The sequence below is a fragment of the Ixodes scapularis genome, unplaced genomic scaffold, assembly GCF_016920785.2.
Source record: "Ixodes scapularis isolate PalLabHiFi unplaced genomic scaffold, ASM1692078v2 PGA_scaffold4__175_contigs__length_147842914, whole genome shotgun sequence".
Classification (NCBI taxonomy): Eukaryota; Metazoa; Arthropoda; class Arachnida; order Ixodida; family Ixodidae; genus Ixodes; species Ixodes scapularis.
The window spans coordinates 100568077-100592427 of NW_024609879.1; the positions used below are offsets into that span (position 1 = coordinate 100568077).

A 24351-nucleotide genomic window follows, 5' to 3' on the forward strand; every position below is an offset into this window, starting at 1 on the left:
TGCATTTGGTGTATAATCCGCAGGGCCCGATTTCCGCGCCCAGTGCATAGTCCGCCAAGCTGGTGCATTGCGTCTTTGTGCTCTTTTTCCTGGGTGGCATTTTTTTTCAAAAGTTCTTCGGCGAACGCCATTGAGCCTGAAGAACTGCTCTTGGGGCTTATATCCAGCCACTGAGCACACAAGCACAGAAAATAACACTCGGTGCCAAGTACAAACAAAGCACCTGGGCGGAAAGCCGTGAATGCCAAACGAGCAGCGTCGGGTGACGGCGACTGACTGCGTTGCGCCCCTCCGACGCCTATGCATCGCTGCGGTGGGTGGTTGTGGCTAGCCGTAGCGAGATGATCTTCACTTCAAGCAAGAAATCTTGCCATACCATAGTCAACATGTGTGTGCAACTGTTCGACGACGTGGGCACTCTCACGTTGGTGCAGTTGTCATCAAGAAAGGTACATATCAACAATGTTGCGTGTTTGAGGCTGAAACTATGGCGCATACTTATCTATAATCTCAATTTATCGGTCTGCGGCCACAAACATTTTTGTTGACGTTGCTTAGATGATGTAAACGTTCAGGCCTCGCATTAAATGGTGTTGAGAAACTCTTCGGTTGTGTATGAAAACCTATTTTTGCCCTGATAGAAGACATTTTCAAAAGAACACGTGTCTTCTGCTGATACATATCTTCCAATTTACAATGCAGAGGCAAACAGAAAATCAACTGCGTACATCTACCACTTAGCATAAGCACCTTTTGCCATTCATTTTTGAGCACACTCAAATATCGGCTTGGGTTGCTCTTGTTTTAAAAGCTTTGCCCTGTTCTGTAAAAAGAAAACAGTTAAAAAAGCTTTACCTTCGTTCTCCTTCTCGCATTTAATACAGACTTGTTTATCAGTAGATCACACACAGCAGATATCACCGTGGCACATACAACTCGAATGACCGAAGAGACTATTGCTATTACAATAAGGCTTTGCACAAGATCCACAATGAGGCTTGTAGGGGTGCACAAGCACATTGAAATGAGATTGGCGCTTCCGGGGCTTGTTTACATTATGCGTAAAAACAGGACGATCGGTGACCAGCTGATCGCATTATAACACCAAGGATACCGATGTTTCGAACAGGACGATCGGCGACCAGCTGATCGCAATATAACACCAAGGATACCGATGTTTCGATACATAGAACGCAGGATAAAGACCTCAATCGTCCCTTGTATGCTGTAGTTGTCATACTTTCCATCCAACCGCTTTTTAGCACAATTAGCTAGAAAAACCGAAGAGTTCGCAACACCTTTTAATGCGAGGCCTGAATGGTTACATCATCTAAGCAACATCAACGAAAATGTTAGTAGCCGCAGACCGATAAGTTTAGTTTTAGATAAAGTACGCGTCATAGTTTCAACGCGCGAACATTGTTGATATGTACCTTTCTTTGGACCCGCGTACATTCGGTTCAACTTGACGACAGTTGCACCAGCGTGAGAGCTCACGTCGAACACTTGCACACATTTCTTGACTATGGCAAGATTTCTTGCCTTCGACTGGCTTGAACACTTCCTCTGTAGCATCACGGTGGGTCTTGGTTGAAACGATGATCGTCTCGCACACGGCAACAAACAGAGAACGACACGCTTTGCTTTACTTCTATCGGCTCCGTTGGGTACGGTTTTTTCCACCGGCTCTGGTGACCCTCGGTCTCCACTGCCGGCGGTCACCGACAGCATGGCCTCCTCTTAAGTGATTTAGAGCTCATCGGTACCGGTTTCGCGTTGGTGAGTGCAAGTTCACTGGACTTATGAATATTTTTCGTGGCAGCCGCGTTAAGCCTAGCAGAAGCCCGGCGCGCCGCGAGCCGGTTCCATCCCGGAGGCGGCCGTCCTACTCGGCCTGACGATGATAAGTCCACCCGCCGCACCGGTGGCTTCACAAGACCAACTTTCGGCGAGGCAGGAGGACCAGAGCCGCAGAAATTCGACAAGAGGGTACGACCCACATCACCCGTAACATCATCCCGCCACCCTCGCCGACAAGCTCCATTTTAACATCGTCAGCACCTCTCTGTCATCTGTACACAATCTCATCCCATCGTCCTTAGATGCGGCGCCGCAGGCCTTCCTAGTATGGGCTACTTGCCTTTCTGCGGCACCGCGGTTCTCCTGAACCAAAATAAATATTATTATTATTATTATTATTATTACCGGTCTACGGGCGTCGCAAATCTATCCCCCTCTTGTCCGCCATGTTGGATCGATCGGAGCGCCCCCTATATTCGCTGAAACTCCTCAATACCGGTCTTGTGCGGGTTTCATGGTGTCTGTATTCACTGTATTGTCAGTGTGTAAACGTAAAGTGGTGATCGGTGCTTGTAAACTGGGTGAAGAGCAGTGGCGTTAAAGGGATACTGAACCAAAGAATTTAGTACCCATAATAAGTTGCGCACGTTCTTTCCACGAACCAGCAGCTGCCGGTGTGCGCGAGCACACGCAACAAAGATGACGTCAAAGACCTCCATCATTCGAGGTTAAGATGGCAGTGAAATGTATGGGCTTCGGGCCGAAGGAGGATAAAGAAAAGTGTTTCATTTACACAGTGGTGTCTGGTGTAAAAGGTAAGCGATTAATTGGTCTAACAGGCACGTAGCCTTCACTTGTAGAAATGAAAAGCCTGTCTTTATTCTCCTTTGGCCCGAAGCCGATGCATTTCACTGTCCTCTTAAGCGCGAATGGAGGTCTTTGACGTCATTTTCGCTGCGTGTTCTCGCGCACGCCGCCAGCTGCTGGCTCGTGAAAAGAACGTGCGCCACTTATTATGGGCACTAAATTCTTTGGTTCAGTATCCCTTTGAGCTGAGGGAGCGTTGTACGTCTGTATCAACACCACCTACGCAGAGGGCCTCTGCACGCGTCATCAGTCAGATCAATCGATGCGCGAGATAGGGCACGAGTGCTGTGCAAGTGTTCGGCTGGGCTCGTGTCCAGATCAGCCCGTTGAAGGTCAGGCTCGGGCCCAATAGCCGACTTAGCGCGATCAGACTCTGATGACGTTTAACAGAGGGAGAGAGGACCATGCGGAGGCTTTTGTCTAGGTGTTGTTGATCGACTGTACACGGCGGCAGTGCGCACTTACGAAGCCACCTGAAGCGACACAGTTTAGAGAGGCTTGTCCCTCAAAAGCAGGCATGGTTTACCACCTCCAGTAAGCTCTTTTCCGTTACCATGCGAATTTGGTGCAGAAACTGATCTCATAAAAGTTGTACAACATAAAAAGATGAAGTGCCTGGCTTTAATTTTACAAACCAGGAACTACGAAGAACTGTCTAAGGGCCTAAATCACAGCTGTAAATTAACACCTGCGATATATAAAAATGAGCTCCCCCAGTAGTGAACCAAGTGGCAAGAAGTCAGCCACAAAATGACTTTCACGACACAACTTTCGACAACTTCAACGCACGTCCGAATAAAAAAAAAAAAATCAGCAATCCAGAATTCCTTTAACATGAATCGCTAAGAGAATTTGGGGAAGACCAGTGGTCCGATCTATAAAATATAAAAAAGGCGATTGAGTGAAACGCACACATACACAACGTTATAACAAGGTTTATTGACCAGCAACAAGACTGAGCAGAAAGAAAGGTGTAACCCAGAAAGAATAGATATGGAGTCCCAAGTTCCATGAACAGAGCAGCAGGGTAATGCAACATCTAGCGTGATAAAGCATTTGATCGGCGCCCGACTTGCGGTTGAAGGCACTTCACAGCTTGGCAGACTGGGGACGAACAGAAGGTGGATAAAGCAATTAGAACACCACCGAGATTGCTGCTAACTTTGTAGGGTTTAGGGCTAAGTAGGTGGTCTCAAATCAGCTCATGAACCCATTGACACATTCCCCTAGCTGAGAGTCAACATAGGCACCCAGTTATACTAAGAATTGAATTTTGGAATACCATGATAGTGCCCAGCATAGTTTACCTTATTGCGGTGTTGAAAAGGGTTCTTTTAAATAAAGGAGATCAGGGCTGACAGAAAAGTAATCAGACTGCCTCTGTTTCTATTTGCAAGGAGATAGATTGGCAACCCTGCGGTGACATTTGTGAATATTTGTGAATGTCGTACAGCGATGTGTGTGAATCAGTACTGGACTTCCCTAGTGCAGTATTTTGCGTTCTGTCATTGCAAGTGAAAGCACCTCGTATGTGTTGTCATGGCAGATGAAGACATGCCTGCGAGACTAGGGCAGTAGTGAACAATTCAATTTTGCACTAAGCAGAGTGGTAACTGGACTGGAACATTCCATATGGCATGGTCACGAGATTTCTAGGCCTTCCCAACACTTAACAAAGAAATGTACTGAAAGAATTTCTCTGAAAATGAATGCTAAAAGTAATGCAACAATGTTGCAAAACAGTCCAACACGTCTAAATATTTTTTTAAATGCAAAAAAAATAATGAATGTGGATGTCATTACTTCAACAGGGAAAAATGCGCAGAGCCTGAAGTCATTGAATTCGAAATAAAATAAATTAGTCTTATTACTTTTAAATCAGTCCCAATACTAAGTATAAACAGCTGCACTGTAAACATCAACAAAGAACCTGGTATCTAAAGGAATAGGAAAACCTAAGCAAGCAACAAGGATGTGAAATACTTGCAGTTCCTATAACTGGAAAAATTATGAAGAGCGCATTAAACAGCTCTCCTCTAGACAGTTTCTGTTCAGAAATAGTAATGAATTTCTGACCATAAAGTAAACACTCACTGTTACTTTGGAAAGAATAAAATAAGTATGCGCTACACAAATATTTCAGGCTCATGAAAGCTCTTCAAGTTTAAGGAGGCCCACAGTCCGACGAAAAGCTCAGATTAGATTATATAATATATATCATTAAGGAGTAGAGGCCAGAAATCTTTGGACTAAAACGATGCCCGAAAAGTGCCAATTTCATTTGCATTGAGCACAGCTGGAGCTAGTCTTCATGCTTTAAAATATTTTTCCATGCAACCCAACCATGTGAATTAATTTTTATAATTTTATTAGAAAATGTGTGGCTTAGTGGCACACTTGTTATTTATCTTATCATAGATTTTGATAATCATAATCTAAAAAACATTTATCCAAGAAACTATTTTCATACTGCTGGAAACAAAGTTTGCAGTTGCTAAAAATGAAATCAATACACTTTCGATGACACTGCAATTAACTAGACATGCTAGCAACGTAACCTACTTTTGAGTCTACTTGAATAGATTAAAACAAACTGCAAAGCATATTCACTACCTGAAAAGGCATTTATGTAACTAAACAAAACGTCAAGTCTATGCAAAATGCAATTGGATTAAAAGTGTACACAGCATTGCAGATCATGCAGCATGCATGCAAACAGTTAAGCAACCACCGTTGAACGATATTAAAGGAAGAAAGATAAGCCATGCTGTTAAAGCAGATGCTGGTATTCACAAAGCACGACAATTGAAAAGGAAGGTGCAAAGTTTGCAAATCACAGAAAGTGGGTGCAAGGCCCTACATATGAAAGCAGAGAAAGAATACAAGCAGCAGTAGGAGTATTCACCCTATAGTGCAAACCCAAACATTTACAATACTAGCCCTCCCTTCAAGTCTAGCAGTTTAATATATTGCAACTTGTATATTCCTCCAGTAGTCGCAATTGTCTGGGGACTTCATCCCCCATATTTTCGTCATTTGTAAAACACTCGTAAGGACATCAAGCTTGATCTGATGAAATTTAGAGATAACGATGTAGCTATCAGCTCCAATGAATATCATATTGGCTGCAGAGTACAAATTTATATCAAAATTCGTTCAAGTGGAAAATGCTTGAGCAAAAAAACCCCAATGGTCTTGGAGTAGTGACTATGGTCATGTTTATTTGGCCTTCAATACAGTTTGATCTTGAAGGACTCCTACTGTAAGAACCTTCAATTTTGCAGCCACAAGCGTTTGCGAGTCTGGCAGAAAAGTCGTATTCGCAACCATTAGGTTTCGCGAATTCTGAAAGCTGGACTTCGCCTCTTTAGGCAATAGAAAGTTTTGCTTCCCCTAAAGTTTGCGATTTTTCCAAGTCATGAAATTCGTGAAATTTAGAGGCTTGCAAACATATGGGTTTCACAGTATCATCCAAAAATTTGCCCAGCCCCACCTCAGAAACATAGGAAGTAGACTCTGACATCCACAAAGTATTTTTGGTTCAGAGCCAGGAATTTGATTGGTATTCAACAGAAGAAATAGAGTAAAAATATATTTGCTACTGCTGCTATTGCATGCATACAAAACATTCATGCAGAAGAGTGTAGAAGGCGAAAGGAAAGTGCGTGTTTACATACCATCTTCCTGCGATATATCTACAAAAAGAACAGCCATTTATGTTTTGGAGAGGAAGGATGAGAATAGAAAATGGGCCAATCTACTTTGTACAACCTGTCACGATAGGTGGCTCTGAATATGAGACTCCTGAATATGAAGCTATGTTATTGCATCTTAGGCACGTGTCCAATATTCAGCTTTCACATTTTTCGTTTACTCAGTAGTGTGCCATGGTCAGTCGAAATGGTTGTTTATACCATTCCTCAGAGCCTGCTGAATGTTATCCATGACAAACATTAATTGTATATATTTCCAAAATGATATAGAGGCTGTTAAGCTAGGAGAGGCTTTCAGTGGGTAAATTTGAGTTAAAAATTTTTGAAAATCACTTCAGTTGTTTTGTGTTATTCTTTAAAGTAAAAATTAAATTTCCTTTATCGAGTAGAGGCTGCCAATTGTGTTACTAGTGATATGTCCCAAACAGATGCTAATGCAATAAAAGTCAAGTTTGCAGTTGCGCTATACTCCGTTTCACCTTAGGAAGAACAGTGCAGGAGCACGGGGCATTTACTGTGCAGGACTGCTCTAATCCTGCGATACCAAATGAACAAATATGATGAGCACCATTACGAGAAACATTTGGCACTGCTCGATCCATCAGATTGTAGCGTAGGTTGTGGTCAGACTTAAAGGGAAACCGAGTATAGCACAAGGTGAAGGAGGATCTGTGCTGCAGAGATTGCACCTCAGAAATTCAGTGTGCATGTGTGTGTGTGTGCAAAGTCAGGTCCAACATGCAAAAAGATCAAACGCCAGCCTGTGCCATTGGGACTCACCTGCCCGAGTTTGTCCAGCTTCTTGGCGATGGAAGCACCGCAGTCTGGATGGGCCTTGCTGAAGTTCTTGACGGCGCGTGCCCGGATAAACTCCTGGGCGTCTTTGAGGTGGTTGGCGATGTTCGAGGTCAGCCTGTCACGCTCGTCTTCCTTCAGCATCTGTGGAATTGAGAAAAAGTCGTCAGCAATGTGTTAGCAGAATGTCACAACCCAAGCAACACAGTTCTTTGGGCGAAATTTTTTTTTGTTTGGGGATTTGGGGAAAACTCACAGAAGCTAGCCAAAATTATATATATATATACCTATATATATATACATATATGCCCAAAGACAGGTTCCGACTAGAGTTGAAATAACATCTTTATTGCCACTAGGGGAAATACAAAAACATATCTAGGTAAGAAACCAAAATATTCTTGAATGATGGAGGCAAAAACATGGTAGGCTGTCACAGTTCAGTCCCATCTTCTAGGATACAGATTTAATTTTTCAGAATATTTTAACAAATATGCAAGTTGTAGCAGTTCATTGCTCAGCCCCAAATCGTGTGCCATTATGAACTGTACTTTTGAACAGTAAAAAATATTTGAAAAAATATCTCCATGAGCAGATATATTCCACGAATTTTATTTCCTACACTTTCTTCACTTCACTCGCACCCTGTAAATACCCGCTGCACACAGGGCCGAGAAAGCAGTGCCCATGGAGTTATGGTATTTTAGAAGTTTCGCATTTATTCTTACTCTGGGCATAACTTGTATCATTTTGCCCTAGTTCCTTGTTCTCAAAACTGCTTGTTCACTCTCACCCGAACGCTCGATGCTCGAACCTTCTCGCCGAATTTTTGGCGATGCCGACGCAGACTACACAAGGAGCCACCCGCGACCTTGTCGAGCCAGTCCCGCTGGCTGTTATGCCGCCAAATCGCCGCACGCTTTTCCGTTGTCTCAACGCTCATCTTTTACTTTGTATGGCACAAGTCCGCCGATTAAACCTTTCTTTTTAGTTCATAATTTATTGCCTTTCTACCTTACTCCTGTGACAATATAGCAATGCACAAATTTGCTCAAATGAAGGGCTGGAAGCATGACTGGAATATTTCCTAAGAAACTGACAAAACCAAAGCATCCAACTTCCCTGTTGAGCAGTCCAAAAATATTTTTTCCCAATTTGCTCTCCAAAGTGTACTTGATAGTTGACTACACCAGCATTACTGGGTATGTATGGCACTATTTCAAATCTCTACAATTTTAAATGTTTTGTACAAGGAATCTGAGCTGAAAGTGCTCAAATTTCTCAAGAGAGACCAGTGATCACCTTGTAGAAGTTTCCAGGCTGCGAGAAGTTATCCTCGTCTCCGCTGTTCCAGCGGTCCACGTCTCCAGAGGCCTGGGTGACGTGCTCCTTGTACTTTGGGTGGTCCACGGGGCCAGAGAAGCTGTTGGGGAAGTAGTTGGGGGCTCCCTCTGCCAACATAAGAAAGCGTTTTTACAGCAGGGTAGAGGTATAAAGGCAATTCAACATAAAGTGCGATTCACTAATATCAGCTCTACTTGTGAAATACCCGACGTTATAACAAACTGTTAAAAAAGATGTCATTTGTCGCCCTTTCTTTATTCCATTGGCCTCGGGAACTACTAAGGTAGCAAGGCTACAGGTGTGTTGCAGTGGTATTTGGTTAAAACACACATGTAATTAACATCACAGGTATATACTGGGTCTCGGCTGAAGTAACTGGGAAACCTTTATTTTGAGTGCATACCCCTTTCATAGACTAGATACCCGGACTAGAGTTTAGTTTTTTTACATTTTGAAAAACTTGAAGTGGCCTAGTATATCTACACCAGCAATAGAGAGATTGCAGGATTTAAATTTTCTTATATGTGCTTTCAATTTGTGAGCAAGTTTTCTTGCTCTCGAGGATAACAATCAGGTAGTGTACACCAAATTCAGCTGGCTTTTACTAAATACAATTAGCTTTGGCTTGAACTGTGGATACAATTGCAGTGTTTGGACTCTTAAATCTGAAGTGTTAAAAAAAATCATAAAAAACAACAAAAAAAACTTTGCTGAATTTTAATTATCAGTAAACATTCAGAGTGCAAACATTAAAATTTAGTTATAACCACAACTGAACAGTTCCTATAGGCAGTTCCTATATGCATGAGTGTCACCTACCTTCGTTGTTGGTGACAGTCATGAAGCCATCCCTCTGGTAGGTGGCCACGCGTGCCTTGTAAGGGCAATTCACAGGGATCTGGACGAAGTTGGGGCCCAGGCGGTGCCTGTGCGTGTCGCTGTACGAGAACAGACGACCCTGCGGGCAACAAAAAAAACAAAGACTCAAGAACCACTCCTGAATAAGCAACCATAAAGTAAGAACTCTGTTATAATGGCAGGTGTAGTTGAAATAATTGAGAAGACCAAGATTGTTAGATACATTTTGAATTTTAAGCGTGACGAACTGCATTACGACCACTTACGAGTATTTCATTGCAACATGTGTAAGCATCTTGCTGCTAGCTGTCATAAGCAATTGTAGCATAGTCCCTCGTACTTGAAACGCAGGTGTATAAACAAAGTTTACTGTATAGCATGCAAAAAATGGGCGTTATGAAAAAAGTTTTCTAGAAGTCCATTTCAAGAAGTTAGTGAGCTGGTGATGAATGCCTTTGTAGATAAAATGTTGCTTGAAAGGCCTACCAGTCACAAATTCAAAAACTTGACCAGAACATTTCTCTACAACTAGAGCCAAGGGGAAGTCTCCAGTTACTTGAGCAGCCCACAACAAAAACCACCGTATAAGCACTGTTGATAAATACACTAATAACCAGACCAGGGCCCGTTTTCTCGAACGCGAACCGTGGGTTAAAGTTAACTATTGTCCCTAGAAGGGGGAATTCTAGGTCACGTGACTGGGAGATCAGGGGCGCCGAGGGAGGAGCAGTACCTACAAGCAAAATGGCAGCGACGTTGCTTAATGAGGGCTAATAGTTCTGCTTGGTTCTGCTGAACATTTATTTCGATCCGGCTGTTATATTAATGACGCACCATCAACCTATTAGCACGTCAAGCAAAGCGGTAGTTCAGAGGGACTGCTAAACTAACCGACGGCAGCATTCCGCAAACGCATCACTCTTCAGCAGTCCGGGATCCAAAACATATGACGGTACATAAGCCTTGCAAGTGTTTTTATGGTGAGTAAAAGAATGTTTTGTGAACGAGTGTTGGTATATATTTATACTAACACGTTTAATTTGTTACACTATGCACGCCAACTTGTGAGCAGTGATGACTTGGCGGAGAAAGGGGGTTATCCTCAATAAAGTCTTCGTTCCGGGTGAACAGCTGGGACATCGTACTGTTTTTTTGTTCGCAGTGCGCCAACAGTATGCCGACAGCATCGAGGTTTCTACATATCCCCGGTAGCCAGCAATTCAGCGGTGACGAGAAGCTTAGCTTCTCGTCACCGGTGGATCGGTTGGGCGAACGGAAGAGAGGGCAAACAGTTGAGATCAGCAGGAATCGCAGAAACGTGCAACGCAAGGAACAAAAACGAGACTACAGCACCGGCGTTGCCAGACTGGAAGGCACACGGGAAAGTTATGCATTGTTTATGGCAAAACATATCGAAGGAAATGTTTCTTACATTTTCAAATATTCGTCGACAAACTCTAGCATAGTAGCTAAAATTTCTTCGTACCATCTGAAGCAAATAAACTGGTCTTCAAGTACAACATTTCTATATTTTGAATTCAAATACCATGCTAGATCGATAACAACCAGCAGAAAAAGAGGATAAACAAAGTGACTGGCTTGTTTCACCGATAGATGGCGCATCTTACTACCCAATCAAAAATAATTATTGTTGTTCTATATCCAGCCGTTTATTACAGTATCTACCGTAGGTAGTTTTTCCTTCCTAGGCACCGCGGTCTACCAAAATGGGTTTACCATCGTTTCGAGAAAACGGGCCAGGAGTGCTGCAAACTCGTAGGTGTTGGTAACTACTAATAGTGTTACTGGTAGCCATCAGCACCAAGTTTTGCTAGCAAGAATTTGGATAGTGATTTTTTTTCTGTTTCGTTTAGTATTCTTCAGTACATATGTATACCAGCAAGGAGAGGTTTTTGTGAGGAAGAGTGGAACATAGGTATATAGGAACTGGGCGGACCCAATTCAAGCCCCGACCAGGGTGCCCCTAGTGGCAAACGGGTCCATTTAATTGGAAACTTTATGCCAGTTGCTGGCGTTGGTTGTGCATTGTAGCCAGTGGTTGTAGAGGCAGTATCGGCTTAGCGCTGCAATTTCCGAGATGGCTATTTTGCACCAAAAAAGGCACAATAATTGCTGCATGGTTGGCTGCAACAGTATGTACAAGAATGCGCGCAGCACGAAGTTTTAAGCCATACGAGGCGGAGCGCCGCGCGACCTGGGCACAACTTATACGTTGATGCAAGGAAGTGGCGTTTCTTACCTTGCAGTTTAATACGTTTAACTTTTTCTTGCGCCGATGGAACAACAGGGACATCTAAACTAAAATATGCAGCAAAATATGGTAGCGGAATGAGGTCTCCCACCCAAGCTACAACCCACACTTATATGTTTCCATCAGCCTACAGGAAGAGAGTAGTGCTGGGAATTGCAGAACAGCACGAAAACAATCGCCCGGTTGTTAAGTTGATTCAGAAAGCAATAAAGGTACATCATTAGCGCAGTCCACTGAATGCCAACTAAAAAAACTTGTATGTACTAAAGGGGCCATGAAACGAATTGCAGGCTGGGATAAACGATTTTAAATTGGGACTTTATTAATCGCATATTGTTTAGTTGGCCAAAAGAAAGAGGGTAGAAAGTCAAAAGCCAGCTTTTCAGCACTAACATTTGAAAATATAGCCGACTATTTTGTACCTCCTTTCCTTTGAAAGCTCTTCGCCTTTTCACTATGATCCGCGGTTCCCAAAGCGCGTCAGCACTGCCAACCTGATGTCAGTCGAGCCCGGCTCGCGTATTTGACACGAGAACTGCGTCACTCGGACATATGTGCTCATCAACAATCGATCCGTCGACGAATATTCGGATTCGCGTTCGTGGCCAATGAGTTCCCAGACGGAACTTATCCTCACTGGGGAATGACAAGTTTTATGGTGTGCATAAAAAGCACGTGGAAGCTAGGAGTCATCGCACCGGTGCCGAAAAATGTCACGACGTGATTTCACAATTCGCACTTGAGATGAGGATTAAAGCTAAGGAGGAACAAGTAGGAAATTCAAACAGCTTGACGTTTTTTGTTTTTTTTTGCAGGTGTGCTCAATCTCGATTGCGGAGTAAAGTGCACCGTGACACCCGCTTATCGTCGAAACGGACCTCCTAGTAGTACACGTGGCCAGATTCATAAAGGAGTTCTCCTTTAGTCATATTGGCACCAAGGAAAAAGCTTAAATCTCGTCGAAACCACGACAGGGACACTGTCTGCTGTGCTGTTCATCGCCATTGCTTCCCGACGGTTCTGCACCGGCTACCGCTAGGTAGCAGCGAACGGTAGGCGACCAGTGCGACGCGGCCAGCTCATCCGCTTCCTATAGGGATGACAAAATTATTGCTTTATCCGTCCAGCCCACTTTCAGATTCAATTAAACAAGGTTTCTACACCATAATTTGACCTGTATGTAAGAGCTTGAAGCCTCCGGTTTTGCTCTGGACTGGTGTGCTTGGTGACAGCCTGAAGAAACCAACCTTGTCCTCCCTCCACAAAGATGATGAGCTCGCTGCTCCGCTCTTGTGGGGACTGGCCGCCTCATTCGGCCCTAACGTTTGAGCCAGGACGAGACAGGGCAAAACGCTATCGGGGTAACCTCCCCCACAACACACATCTTTCTTTCCACACCTCCTCCCACCCTCACCCAAAACCAAAGGTGACATCTAAAGCTAAGGCTTCGAAACAGTTCCTTTGCAATCATCCATTCTACAATACTCGGACCGACTGAGTGTCCCCACCTGAAGCATCTTGTCTGGGCTTGGCTCCACACCAGGCACCAGGTTGGCAGGGCAGAAAGCAATCTGCTCCACCTCCAGGAAATAGTTCTTGGGGTTGCGGTCCAGCACAAGACGACCCACAGGGATTAGTGGGAACTCCTTGTGGGGCCACACCTGAGAATAAGATATTGAACAAGATAGGTGATTGATTACATATTTACTGAAAAGCCAAAAAGGGGAGAAGAATGGGAAAGTCTTTGGTGGCGACGAGGCCTGGAAGACAGTATCGGGGGTTAGATGTGGGCTTCTACACCCGTGTCACAAACAATATTCTTGAGGGCACAAAGAATGGTTTTTTAGAGATATGGCAAAAATAAATGCTATAACCGGAAGAAAGACGTAGCACCTCTATGGGAACAGTCTTTGGTGCCTTTGAGCAGAAGTGTGCAAATATAAAATTGTTTACTGGATTCAATAAAAATATTAAACTGATTTAATTGGAACCAAATATTAAACTCACTTAATTGAATATGAATATTACACAGAAATTAAACAGAATATTTTCATGTTAAATATGACAGGAATATAGATACTTAAAAAATATTGGGTGGAAATCAATTTAAGAAAGCATGCCCATAAAAAGGAAGTTTTATTTACATCAGAAACACTTTACATACCAGTTTTCAGAAAGAAAGAGACCTCGATAAGGTAAGTCAAGTAGAGCGATGTACCATGGCAATTAAAGCATAACTATCATACTTGTTTAAATATAGCATGATGTTTCCTTTTTCTCATTTAAAATTGGGGGTTCAACTCTAATTATAAGCAAATGAGGCTGACCTAGAACAGTGAGCAAAATTTCCTAGACTACCGAGCCAACCAAGATTCTCAAACACATCAGCCGTTTGTCCTAGCACGCTGGTGCTAAGTGGTGAAGCTTGATGCAAGAAATCCAAGAACTCTGAAAACATTTTTCATAATTTTTTGTGTACTTAGAAATCTAAAAAAACTTGGAGCGAAAGTAATCCCAAAATAAATTGAATAAGAGATGCTATTCGTGAATTATTTGAATTTTCCAATATTCACGCAACATTAATCTTGAACAATTGGACGACCAAATACTCTAAAGGCATATTTACACACCTGCGTTCGCTTAGGAGCAAGTTCCTGTGATCTCTTGCGACAAGATTAGAAACTGGCATGCCGGCACCATCTATGAGGCAATCCTGAAACTGCACTTTAAAAGAACTAAGGTTTTGCATCGTTCGAGATATCAAATGAGATCTATCAAAAATGATTGTTTATAGGCCAATGCACAATCTACAAACAAGCCCGGGTTTTCCTAAACGAGATGTGGGCACTGTGCGCATGCAAAAACCAGAGTCGTGTGAACTAAAGCCGGGGGCGGATTTATGGGTTAGGCTTTTGGTTTAGGGGAGGGAGGAGGGGGGGTTCTGCTGCAAGGAGATGACATCATGGGCACAACGTTTCCTAGATCTGTTTTGTTGGCCTAATATTTACTAGGCCACCAATAGCTAGTAATTTCTTCCTAAATGAGCTGATGTATGTCGATGTTTCCTTAAGAAAAAGACCTTCGTGACCTGGGCGGGAGGGCGGGAGTCGCCCCCCCATATTTGCCTTCGACTAAAGTGCACGCAGGCTGCCATTAGCGGTGTCACCGCAATGGCGTGATGCCACGGCCGCGAATTGCTGTGTAACATCCTCAACAGAATTTAGAGCCAAAAAATAAAAAATGGTGTGCAAAAAAAAAAAAAGGAATTATGAAAACTAAGTATTCCACGGCTACCTAATAGATGGCACCAGTAGGTTCCCTCATCATCAGAGATTTTTTAGAGGTTTTAAAGCACACAGCTGTAAGCAGTCAGAAGCGTGTAAACCAGCCTTTATATACCATGACCTCAGCTACAGTGATTCCTCCAATGCCCACCTTGGTCAGGTCAAAGGGGTTGTACTTCCACTTGCTGGCCTGGTCAAAGGTCATGACCTGGATGTACATGCTCCAGGTAGGGTACTGCTTGTTTGCAATGGAGTTGTACAGGTCACGGATGCTGTAATCTGGGTCCGTGCCAGAAAGTTCGCCAGCCTTGTCAACTGGGAGGTTCTTGATTTTCTGGTCGGTCTGCACAAACAAAGGAATGAGGACATTGAGAGCTGCCGACACATTGATAGTGTAAATCTGTGCCCACGGATCATTTAAAAGTCTGAAGGATGAAAGCGAAAAAAGAAATAGAAGAGGTATAACTTCAATGACAGCACAGCGATTTAGTACACCTGCATGTTCCAGCAAAAACGGGCTGAACCTGGAGATGAGTAACAACCTACTATGTAGTGCCACTAGAAATGTAATGGTTTGCCTTTGAAGAGAAAAACAACTGAAACCACCAACACTTGACAGTCATCTTCTCATTAAGTAGTCAGAGATTGCCTGCTAAAGGCAGTGTTGGGTAAAGTACATATAAAAAGTACTTCAAGTAAACTACAATGTAAAGGAGAGGTGTTGTGCTTTTAGTAAAGCAGTAACTACACTGGGTGCAATGTAATTGAAGTAAAGTACTATAAATACAATGTGCTTTCAAAGTAGAGTACAAGTATTTTTTAAAACAATCTTTCATGATGCAGTTTTATTCCCCTTTAAGTACAGCGATTTTTTCTGGTATGCATTGCCCCAAGGGTAATCAGGGATGAATGCCCTATTTTCGGAAACTGCTGCGAATATTGGACAAAGTCAGGTGGCAACAGAGTAGTTATTTTCGGAAATGGCACCAAATTCAGACGTCCCTCCGAATTCTGAATTTGGCACAGCATGCACAGGCTTGTTGTACCCAAGGGGGTTGAATGCGCTAGGAGAGAGTACGACATCGGCCCCGTAGCTTTCGCAAGCAATCCTCTCGTAAAGAAATGTCCTCTCCTTAATGAAAAAAAAAAAAAAAAAAGTGTGCAGGCGAGCTGGTGATAAATAAACAAAATGTGACACCCGAGATTGTGTTGTAAAAATTTAAGGAACGTCGAAGTTGAAGGAAAAGACCCAAGAACATGTCTAACAACATTGTGATGTTTTCCTCTGCTATTTTCCATTGACTTTAAAGTAAATATTCCACATCAGTCTTGGGTGCTACATTACAATTAATTTCACTCTCTTAATATTTTTAACCTCCTTGTTAACGCTGACCGAGTGAGAAGTAGCGAGAATTTAAAAGCTATGGAAAATTTGCCCCAGAACAAACTGAGCGACGCGTCGTCTGCTTGAGCTCCGGTGAGAGTAGAATATCCCTCCCAGTATTTCTTCAGATTTGACAAAGCATCATTCTGTAATACAATTAACAAAACCAAATTTTGAAAATGTACTTTGAAGTCAGAGTTTTACCTTCCTCAGAAAGTAACAGAAAAGAATAAAGATACCTTAGTAAAATACAAGTACATGCTTGGAGGTAGTACTTCAAGTAAAGCAGAAGTTTTCTAAACCAACTTGAAGTAGTACTTTAAGTTCAATGTACTTAAAGTACCTCCAAACACTGGCTAAAAGCATATAAAAGATCTCTCAGAGGGTTACTTATGCTCAATAATGAGACGAACAGAGCGATCTCCCCATAACGAGTACTTGATGGGACACTGCCACACAAATCTATTGAAATCATTAAAAAAGCAACGGTAAAATAAAGCATTATATAAAGCAATACTTTGTTTCACATTGTGTCCAAACATGTTCAAAGCCTAGAAGACAAACCTGTGTATACACACAGACTAGAAGCGTAACAGCACTCTCCAAGCTAAATTGATCAAGTGTGCAGAGAAAAACTGAATGCTGGGACGTTGCACTTTTGGCACTGCTTGATTAGTCCCTCATATCATACCGCCAGCTGTGCATAGACTTATGAAACTAAGTACAGAAGCTGTTTCAGGCCCCTTCCAAGGATATTCCAGCATTGTCAGAGGATGAGTACCTTGAAATGGAACTTGCAGTAGACTGCCTCGTTCTTGTCGTTGACCAGCTTGAAGGTGTGAGAGCCGTAGCCGTTCATGTGCCGGTAGCCGTCAGGGATGCCTCGGTCAGAGAAGAGGAACATCACCTGGTGGGTCGTCTCTGGGCGCAGGCTGATGAAGTCCCAGAACATGTCTGGATCCTGAAATGAGGAGCAGAATACACCTCTTGCAAAATCTGTGATCCTAGAGGCGTAGTGCCAGTATCTTGCGAACCCAATGGTCACGACGTTCGTTTAGATTTGCCAACCTCGTTTCACGACATCCCGTCATAAACAAATGCAGTGCATGCATTTTTGATTATGTGACTTTTCTTAAATATACAATACTGTAGGTGTTACAGTGTTACCTACCAATACAAATAGAATGCTGGGATACGTCTCTTCGGGGCTTCAACGTACTAGAGTTTGCGCGCAGGTAAACCAAGGAAAACTAAGGCGACGTGAACTGGACTAATCAACCTGTTCTATCATCTCAGTGTCCTAGGCTTCTTAAATGATCTGTAAATAGGGATGGTCACGCTGCACTCTGGAGTTCTAGCCAAGCTGCCAGCAAGGTATGGGTCGCGGCCAGCCGTATCCCTACTCCTCACAAAGTCTGGGCAGGTCCTTACGGCCGCTGGAGGTCCATATTTCAACAGGGGCTTTCATGAAGATGAAGGAGTTCAAGAAGTGAGCACTGACCTTACTTTTATGCAGTGCTGAGAAGCACTACTTCATCAACGCTACAATCAAAATCGGAACTATGCCACTCCTTTCCAAGGCTAGGGTGCAGTACACCCTACCATGGCCAAAGATGCCCCACACTGCAACGCACACAGTGTTGCATGCAAGAATTTTTATAAGCAGTCTGTTAGAATTTTGTGCTTGCGAAATTAAAGCTTGTGTCATGAACGACTTGCAGGGGTTGTCTGGCAGAACCACAGCAGAAGTTACGACTTTGCCTTTCCAGTTAATAAACTAAAAAGTGAGTTAATCATATTGTGCAAAACCTGAGATCGGTAAGAAAAAAAGAAACTATTAATAAAAAGAAGGAGGAAAATGTCATAAAGATTTTAGATGCTCCCCTGGTGTGAGATTTTTCTTCGGCTTGATAAAGTATTTCCTCACCACAGTCTTCGGTTTTACACAATATGATTAACTACAACTACCACCATGTGCACATTCACTTTACAAAGTGAGCATCGCTTTTTCATTCAAGCACAATACAATAATCGGAAAAACAATCCAATCCAGCACTAAGATACCCCAGAAATCACATTTACCCGAGTTCCAATTTTTCTTCTGGTATAATCAATAGAGCTGCGACAACTTAGAACACAAGACAATAGCAAAGGTCTTGTCATTTAAATGAATCAACAATTGGTGGGTGATCTAGGGCACATGGTAGTATGAGAAAATAAAAAAGTGAAAGCCGTTTACAAATCCCTGTAACGCCGAATTGGAGCGCAGCTCTTGAGGAGGAGGAGTGAAGGGTACTGAGGTGAGGGTAGACCCCTCCTCCTCCCCACATTCTTTAATATGCTCCGGGGGGGGGGCGGTCACGTGACCTCGGGGGGGGGGGGGTGTCACGTGACTTCGGGGAGGGGGGTCACGTGACCTCGGGGGGTCACGTGACCTCAGAGGGGTCACGTGACCTCAGAGGGGTCACGTGACCTGGGGGTCACGTGGGGGTCACCTTGGGGTCACGTGACCTCGAGATGACCTTGGGAGGGGTCACGTGACCTTGGGTTAGGAGACCACGTGACCTCGGGGGTCACGTGACCTCAGAGGGGTCACGTGACTTGGGGGTCACGTGACCATCAAAGGGTCACGTGGGGTCTTGGGGTCACGTGACCTTGAGATGACCTTGGGAGGGGTCACGTGACCTCGAGGGGTCACGTGACCTTGGGAGTCACGTGGGGTCACGTGACCTTGAGAGGGGTCACGTGACCTGGAGGGGTCACGTGACCTTGGGATGACCTTGGTTACGCCGACGGCGACGGCGACGCCGCTCAAGCCGGGAACGGGCCCCTAAGAGCTGCACTCTAAAATGAAGCCAAGCATTGGTTCAAGATTTTTTTTTAGCAGACAAAGATGGCCCACATATGGGTAGCCTATCTTTTTAAGCTACACCTTTCATGATGCACATAACTAGTGGATCAGGAGAGGGCGTAATTAAAAACAAAAACACCAGCCTGAAAACTTAAAAAAAGACTATCACAGATCAACTTGACTAACGACTTGCTAGCAAATGGACTGGTCCAATTTCAGTTTTCGACACTTGGAACAATATTTTGTTTTATCAATCAACTCAACGTTTCCTGAGAAGTCAACAACTGATCCACACCATTAAAATTTCAATTTGTACCCCATTTGGCAAATCAGACTGACATTGACATTCTTCATTCTTCTAGCACTCAGTGGACAGTGACTGGTGAAAGGATGGTCAAGAGGCCCACCTTAAGGTGGGTGGCTGGGTTCCTCTTCTGAGTGTGGATGAAGCTCGGGAAAAAGAAAGGATCCCGGATGAAGAAGATGGGAGTGTTGTTTCCCACGAGATCCCAGTTGCCTTCCTCTGTGTAAAATTTGATGGCAAAGCCCCTGGGGTCACGAACCGTGTCTGCTGATCCACTCTCGCCACCTGGATGAACCGGTAAAAGGTTAAATATTTATTAGATGGTACACTGGGGTGCATCAACATTCTTTAGATTGGTGCCCCCTTATAGTTTCCAAGGTTAGTTAGGAAAGTTAGAAATTCTGGCGAAGACAAAAACTGGCCCAGAAAATAAGTGCATACTCTCTCACGCTCCTGAAAAAAAAAGCGAAGAGGCAGAAGCATTGTGTTACAAAACGACCTCGCAACCATCACCACAAGAGATTAGGACTCCTTGGTATACCCATGACATGACACTTGCTTGTTGCTAAAAGACAACACTGACAATCAATATCTGCAGTGTTGGCTTGAACTGCGTTATCCTTAAAATTGCACAAAATGAATGCATCAATTTTTTTTTTTAATGGAACACAGGTTGTTAAGGAAAATATTTTTTAACATTAGTCACACCTCATTGAAAAGCGTTAGCAACTATAAATGAAACCTGCTCGCAATGTCACTTCTCAGCAGGACAGCGGTGTATTGGGAGAAGCATCCTTCCAGGCAGCTAAAATGCCGATAGACACTGTGTCCCCCATAATTTTACATGGATTATTTTTGTCACCGCACAAATAAACTACGTATTACCTCAAGCTCATTCTCCGCCAAAATATAGCGCTAGCAGCCCGAATCAATTTTCAATCAGAAAATGGTAGCCGATGGAGTTCTCGAATACATGAAGCTGAATGGTACCATTAACCGAAAACGTGCGAAAGCGGGCCCCATTTTTCCAGTGAAAGTTACAAAAAATCGCTTAACTTGATTGAGACAACGATTAGATCTAAAGCTTTGGCATGTGGTACGAACCGCTAGCGCTGCATTTTGGCGAAGTATAAGCATTCAACAATGCTTAATTTATTTTGCCAATAATAATAATAATAAATAATATATTACGATAACTTAATGAAATCTACATTTAATGGTGCTTGATCACTTTTTTGTAAACCTGGTGTTAGCTTTCATATCACTGTTTATGTTCTGGATGCAATGCACACAAAGAAAACAAAAGAAAGCCTAGTAAAATAAGCTGATTCACTCGTTTTATTTCACCGAGAGCAATTAACGACAAAAACATGCTGTGCGAGACCTATTTTAAATTGAATTAAAATCGCAATAACGCCATTCTCAAAGGGCTACAAAAGATTCTTCAATTTTGCATGAATATCAAAAACTTACAATCTTACCCAATCTTGATAGTTGCATTCTACATATCCTAAATAATTAGCATGCCAAATCTGGTTGCAATAGGAAAATATTAAAAACACATTATCGCGCGAAAAAACCGCGGGTGCCCCAAAATTACAAAAAAAAAAAAAAAAAACTCGTTCGAATATTTACCACAGGTGTGTAGCAACACGACCCAACGAAAATGTTTGCTTGCTTGTTAATTTTTCGTAAAAAGTTGAAGCTACAGAAGACTCCGATGAAGAAGAGACAGCTAGGCCTACTTCTTTAAAAATAAATGTGACGGCGAGCAAAAATGGCTCAAATTCATGCCCTTCCGAGTCGCCGGAAGGTCTTAAAAGATATTCAAAGATAAAACCCGAAATCACTTTTTTTTTTTTTTTTGCAAAAATAGTGCAGTTTTTTGACCCACATCTTCCCTAAATGCCACAAGAAAGGTGAGGGGAAGATCTCCAATATTTCTTCCTTTTTTTGATGGGTGCTCCGAGACTACCGTGTCGAGGTTGTGGCCGTTGCCAGAGCCAAAATTACAAGTACTGGAGAATCGTGAGGAAAACATCTATTCACCCTCTCGTTGAGACCGCACATACCACACCGGTACTTCGTTTCAAGCTCGCTACAAAATAAAAAAAGACCAAAAAAAAATCGAGCAGACACGTAGCAAGATGCCACGCACCGACAGTGGAGAAGCGGATGGCGAGCGGAGTCTTCTTTCCAACCTGGTTGAAGATGGCTGCCTTGCAGTACTTGGTGATGTCGTGGGTTATTTCCAGGTAGCCGAAGGCTCCAGCTCCCTTGGCGTGCACCACGCGCTCTGGAATGCGCTCCCTGCATACAAGACAACGAACACATGTAGAGAAGGCAATGCACAAAGAAATGGATTGACGGATACATCGAAGCGTGGTAACCGAGTCAAGGAACAGCATGGCAGGCGGGATATGAAGCACGGATGTCCCCGGTTAGTCGCAGTCGTAAGGCACTCGAACAGAACTGCGCATATGGGCCTTTAAAAAAGGTACCATCGCGGACAATTATAAATGAAACCGTCCCTCATGCACCTCTGGCGTACCTGTTTTTTTACAAAACAAAAACAAACGCCAGAGGTTCTGGCGTACCTCTGGCGTTTGTTTTTTGTCTTAGAGATCTGTGGTCGTATCAACGAAAGGAAAGCGAAATTGAGTTTCTATACTTAGGACTTATTTATTTATTTATTTGAAAATACTGCCAATCCCTTAGGGATTTTCGCAGGAAGGAGCACACAAAAGTAAGTAAGTACACACTCGTTCACATTTTATCACATCTGCAGCAAAAAATGCAAGTAATTTGTACAATAAACACTGGGATATAAAGAATTTTACAAATACCTTTAAGATTAATACACAAGGGTTAACATACATTTCCAAAGCCAAATTAAACAACCACTGTTCAATCACACGTGAAAAAAAAAAATGCAATTAAAGTCATTTATAATTACACATCACTGTGCAAGAAAACATCCAACAGAGATAAAAATGATGTCATGGAAGTGCTGTTAGTAATGACATGATCTAGTTGATTCCATTCTCAGCTAAAGGAAAAAAAGAGTAGCGGAAGCAGTCATTTTTAAAGGAGTATTCAGTCAAGGTTTTACCATGTTTGTGCCTGGTCTGTCTAGTATTTGAAAAAAAGACGTACTTGGATTTGTCAAATTTGAAAGCATCATGCAGCAGAGAGTACAAGAACTTAAGCCTAAGTCGCTTTGCCCTGTTAGCTAGTGTAAGAAGACCAGACTTTTTAAGAAGTTCAGTTGGTGAGTCGGTGCGATTGTATTTGTTAAAAATAAATCTTACTGCTTTGCGCTGTATATTTTCAAGCTTACCTATATTATTCTTCGTGTAAAGAAACCAAACGATGTTTGCATATTCTAGTGTTGGTCTAACAAGGCTAGTGTATGCTAAGAGTTTAGTGAGTGTAGCGGCTGGCTTGAGTGTTCTTTTTATGTACATAAGTTTTTTTAATGCCTCTGACGTTACGTGATTTACGTGTAGGTCCCACCTTAAATCTGAAGTAATAAATAAGCCTAAATATTTACACCGAGTCATCCGTGAAATCGTTACATCATCAAAGGCGTACTGAAATTCAGAAATAGATTTCTTTCTTGTTACAGACATGCAAACAGTTTTGCTCACGTTGAGGGAAATCTGCCAATCAGTGCACCATTTATTGATTAACTGGAGAGAGCTATTTAGTACAAGGGGATCATCCGATGTGTTGATTTCCCGGTATATAATACAATCATCTGCAAATAATCTAATTTTAGCATCAATGTTAGTTGCAATATCATTGATGAAAAGTAGGAAGAGAACTGGCGCAAGGACAGAACCTTGCGGAACGCCGGAGGTAACTCTGACAGTTTCTAAAGCCTCTTGTCCATATTGCACAAACTGGGAGCGATTTGATAAGTAGTTTTCAATCCAACCGACTATAGTTCCTTCGCCGATACCACTTTTTCTATTCTAGACTTTTTCCCGAATTGAGAGATAATAAAGCTTGCGGAGACCACAGACGCGAGAAAACACGGAATCGGGTGCTTCCGCTCACATTTTTAATCGGGATAGATTCGCGAGGCTAGAACTTTGAGGCAGCTAACAGTTTTTATGTGAACTCAACGAAACCGCAACAATCGCAATCCATGTAAGTCGAACGACTGACCATACCGGCACACTTCATCTTGAAGTGCACAACACTGGTGATAGGCAGGTGCCAGAGGGACAGAATTGGGTACCTGTCGAAGTGCGCCATCTCGTCGAGGAAGACGACATCCTGGAGGAGCACTGGGCCACGAGGTCCGACCGTCTGGACATTGGTCTTGTCTCCAATGGGACAGCCAGTCGATGTGGTCAGCAGATCGGCGTTCTAAAAAGTGTTCAAACATAATCTCGATGTAAGCATGATAAAACAAACCGCATCTATAGAAATTTGTATAAATTGGATTTCGTGTATCAGGTTGAAACTAAGAAAAAAAAAAGAACAATAAAAGTATGCACATCGCTCGTTTCGCTTTACATAGGGTTCGGCGTTTTCGATTTTTATTTGTTCAAAATTCGGCGTACTTTTTTCGGTGTATATTTTAAAATTTAATTTTTTTTTTCGGTGTACATTTATTCCCAAAAAGGCTTACCGGTTGTTTACGGTGAATATGAAAAACACCATCGGACACCGGATCAGATGATCCTTGTAGCTGTGATATTTGTGATTACTCGAAGAACAACGGCACATATACACGCAACTTCCGTCAAGAGACACCTCAAAATCGCGGGAATCGCGGGCATAATCTTCAGCACGCTTCTTTTTCTTTCCCATTCGAACGACGTGACCGTCTGAGGTGACGACCGTGCAGCAACCAGAGGAATGGCAA

General features: G+C 42.9%; 2 protein-coding genes across 2 annotated transcripts in view; one reads left to right on the plus strand and one right to left on the minus strand.

The window, feature by feature from the left end:
- The window catches only part of LOC121837827 (lipase 3-like), a 213600-nt gene that overhangs the window by 49267 nt on the left and 139982 nt on the right, over window positions 1–24351 (plus strand). The gene's annotated exons all lie outside the window — the stretch shown is intronic.
- On the minus strand, window positions 3583–24182 carry LOC120845321 (catalase). Its single transcript, XM_042293262.1, has 10 exons — window positions 23719–24182; window positions 21631–21782; window positions 19576–19757; window positions 17099–17278; window positions 15085–15276; window positions 13158–13310; window positions 9339–9477; window positions 8478–8626; window positions 7161–7319; window positions 3583–3771 (listed from the first exon to the last, which is right to left on the minus strand). Exons 1-10 carry the CDS (start codon window positions 23733–23735, stop codon window positions 3757–3759), a joined length of 1338 nt encoding a protein of 445 aa, XP_042149196.1. The 5' UTR covers window positions 23736–24182; the 3' UTR covers window positions 3583–3756.

Coding starts and splice junctions, on each gene's coding strand:
- LOC120845321 (XM_042293262.1), bottom strand. Junction 13,311..15,084: donor ACCCCTTTGACCTGACCAAG/GTGGGCATTGGA, acceptor TCTTATTCTCAG/GTGTGGCCCCACAAGGAGTT. Junction 9,478..13,157: donor GCCCAGACAAGATGCTTCAG/GTGGGGACACTC, acceptor TGTTGCCCGCAG/GGTCGTCTGTTCTCGTACAG.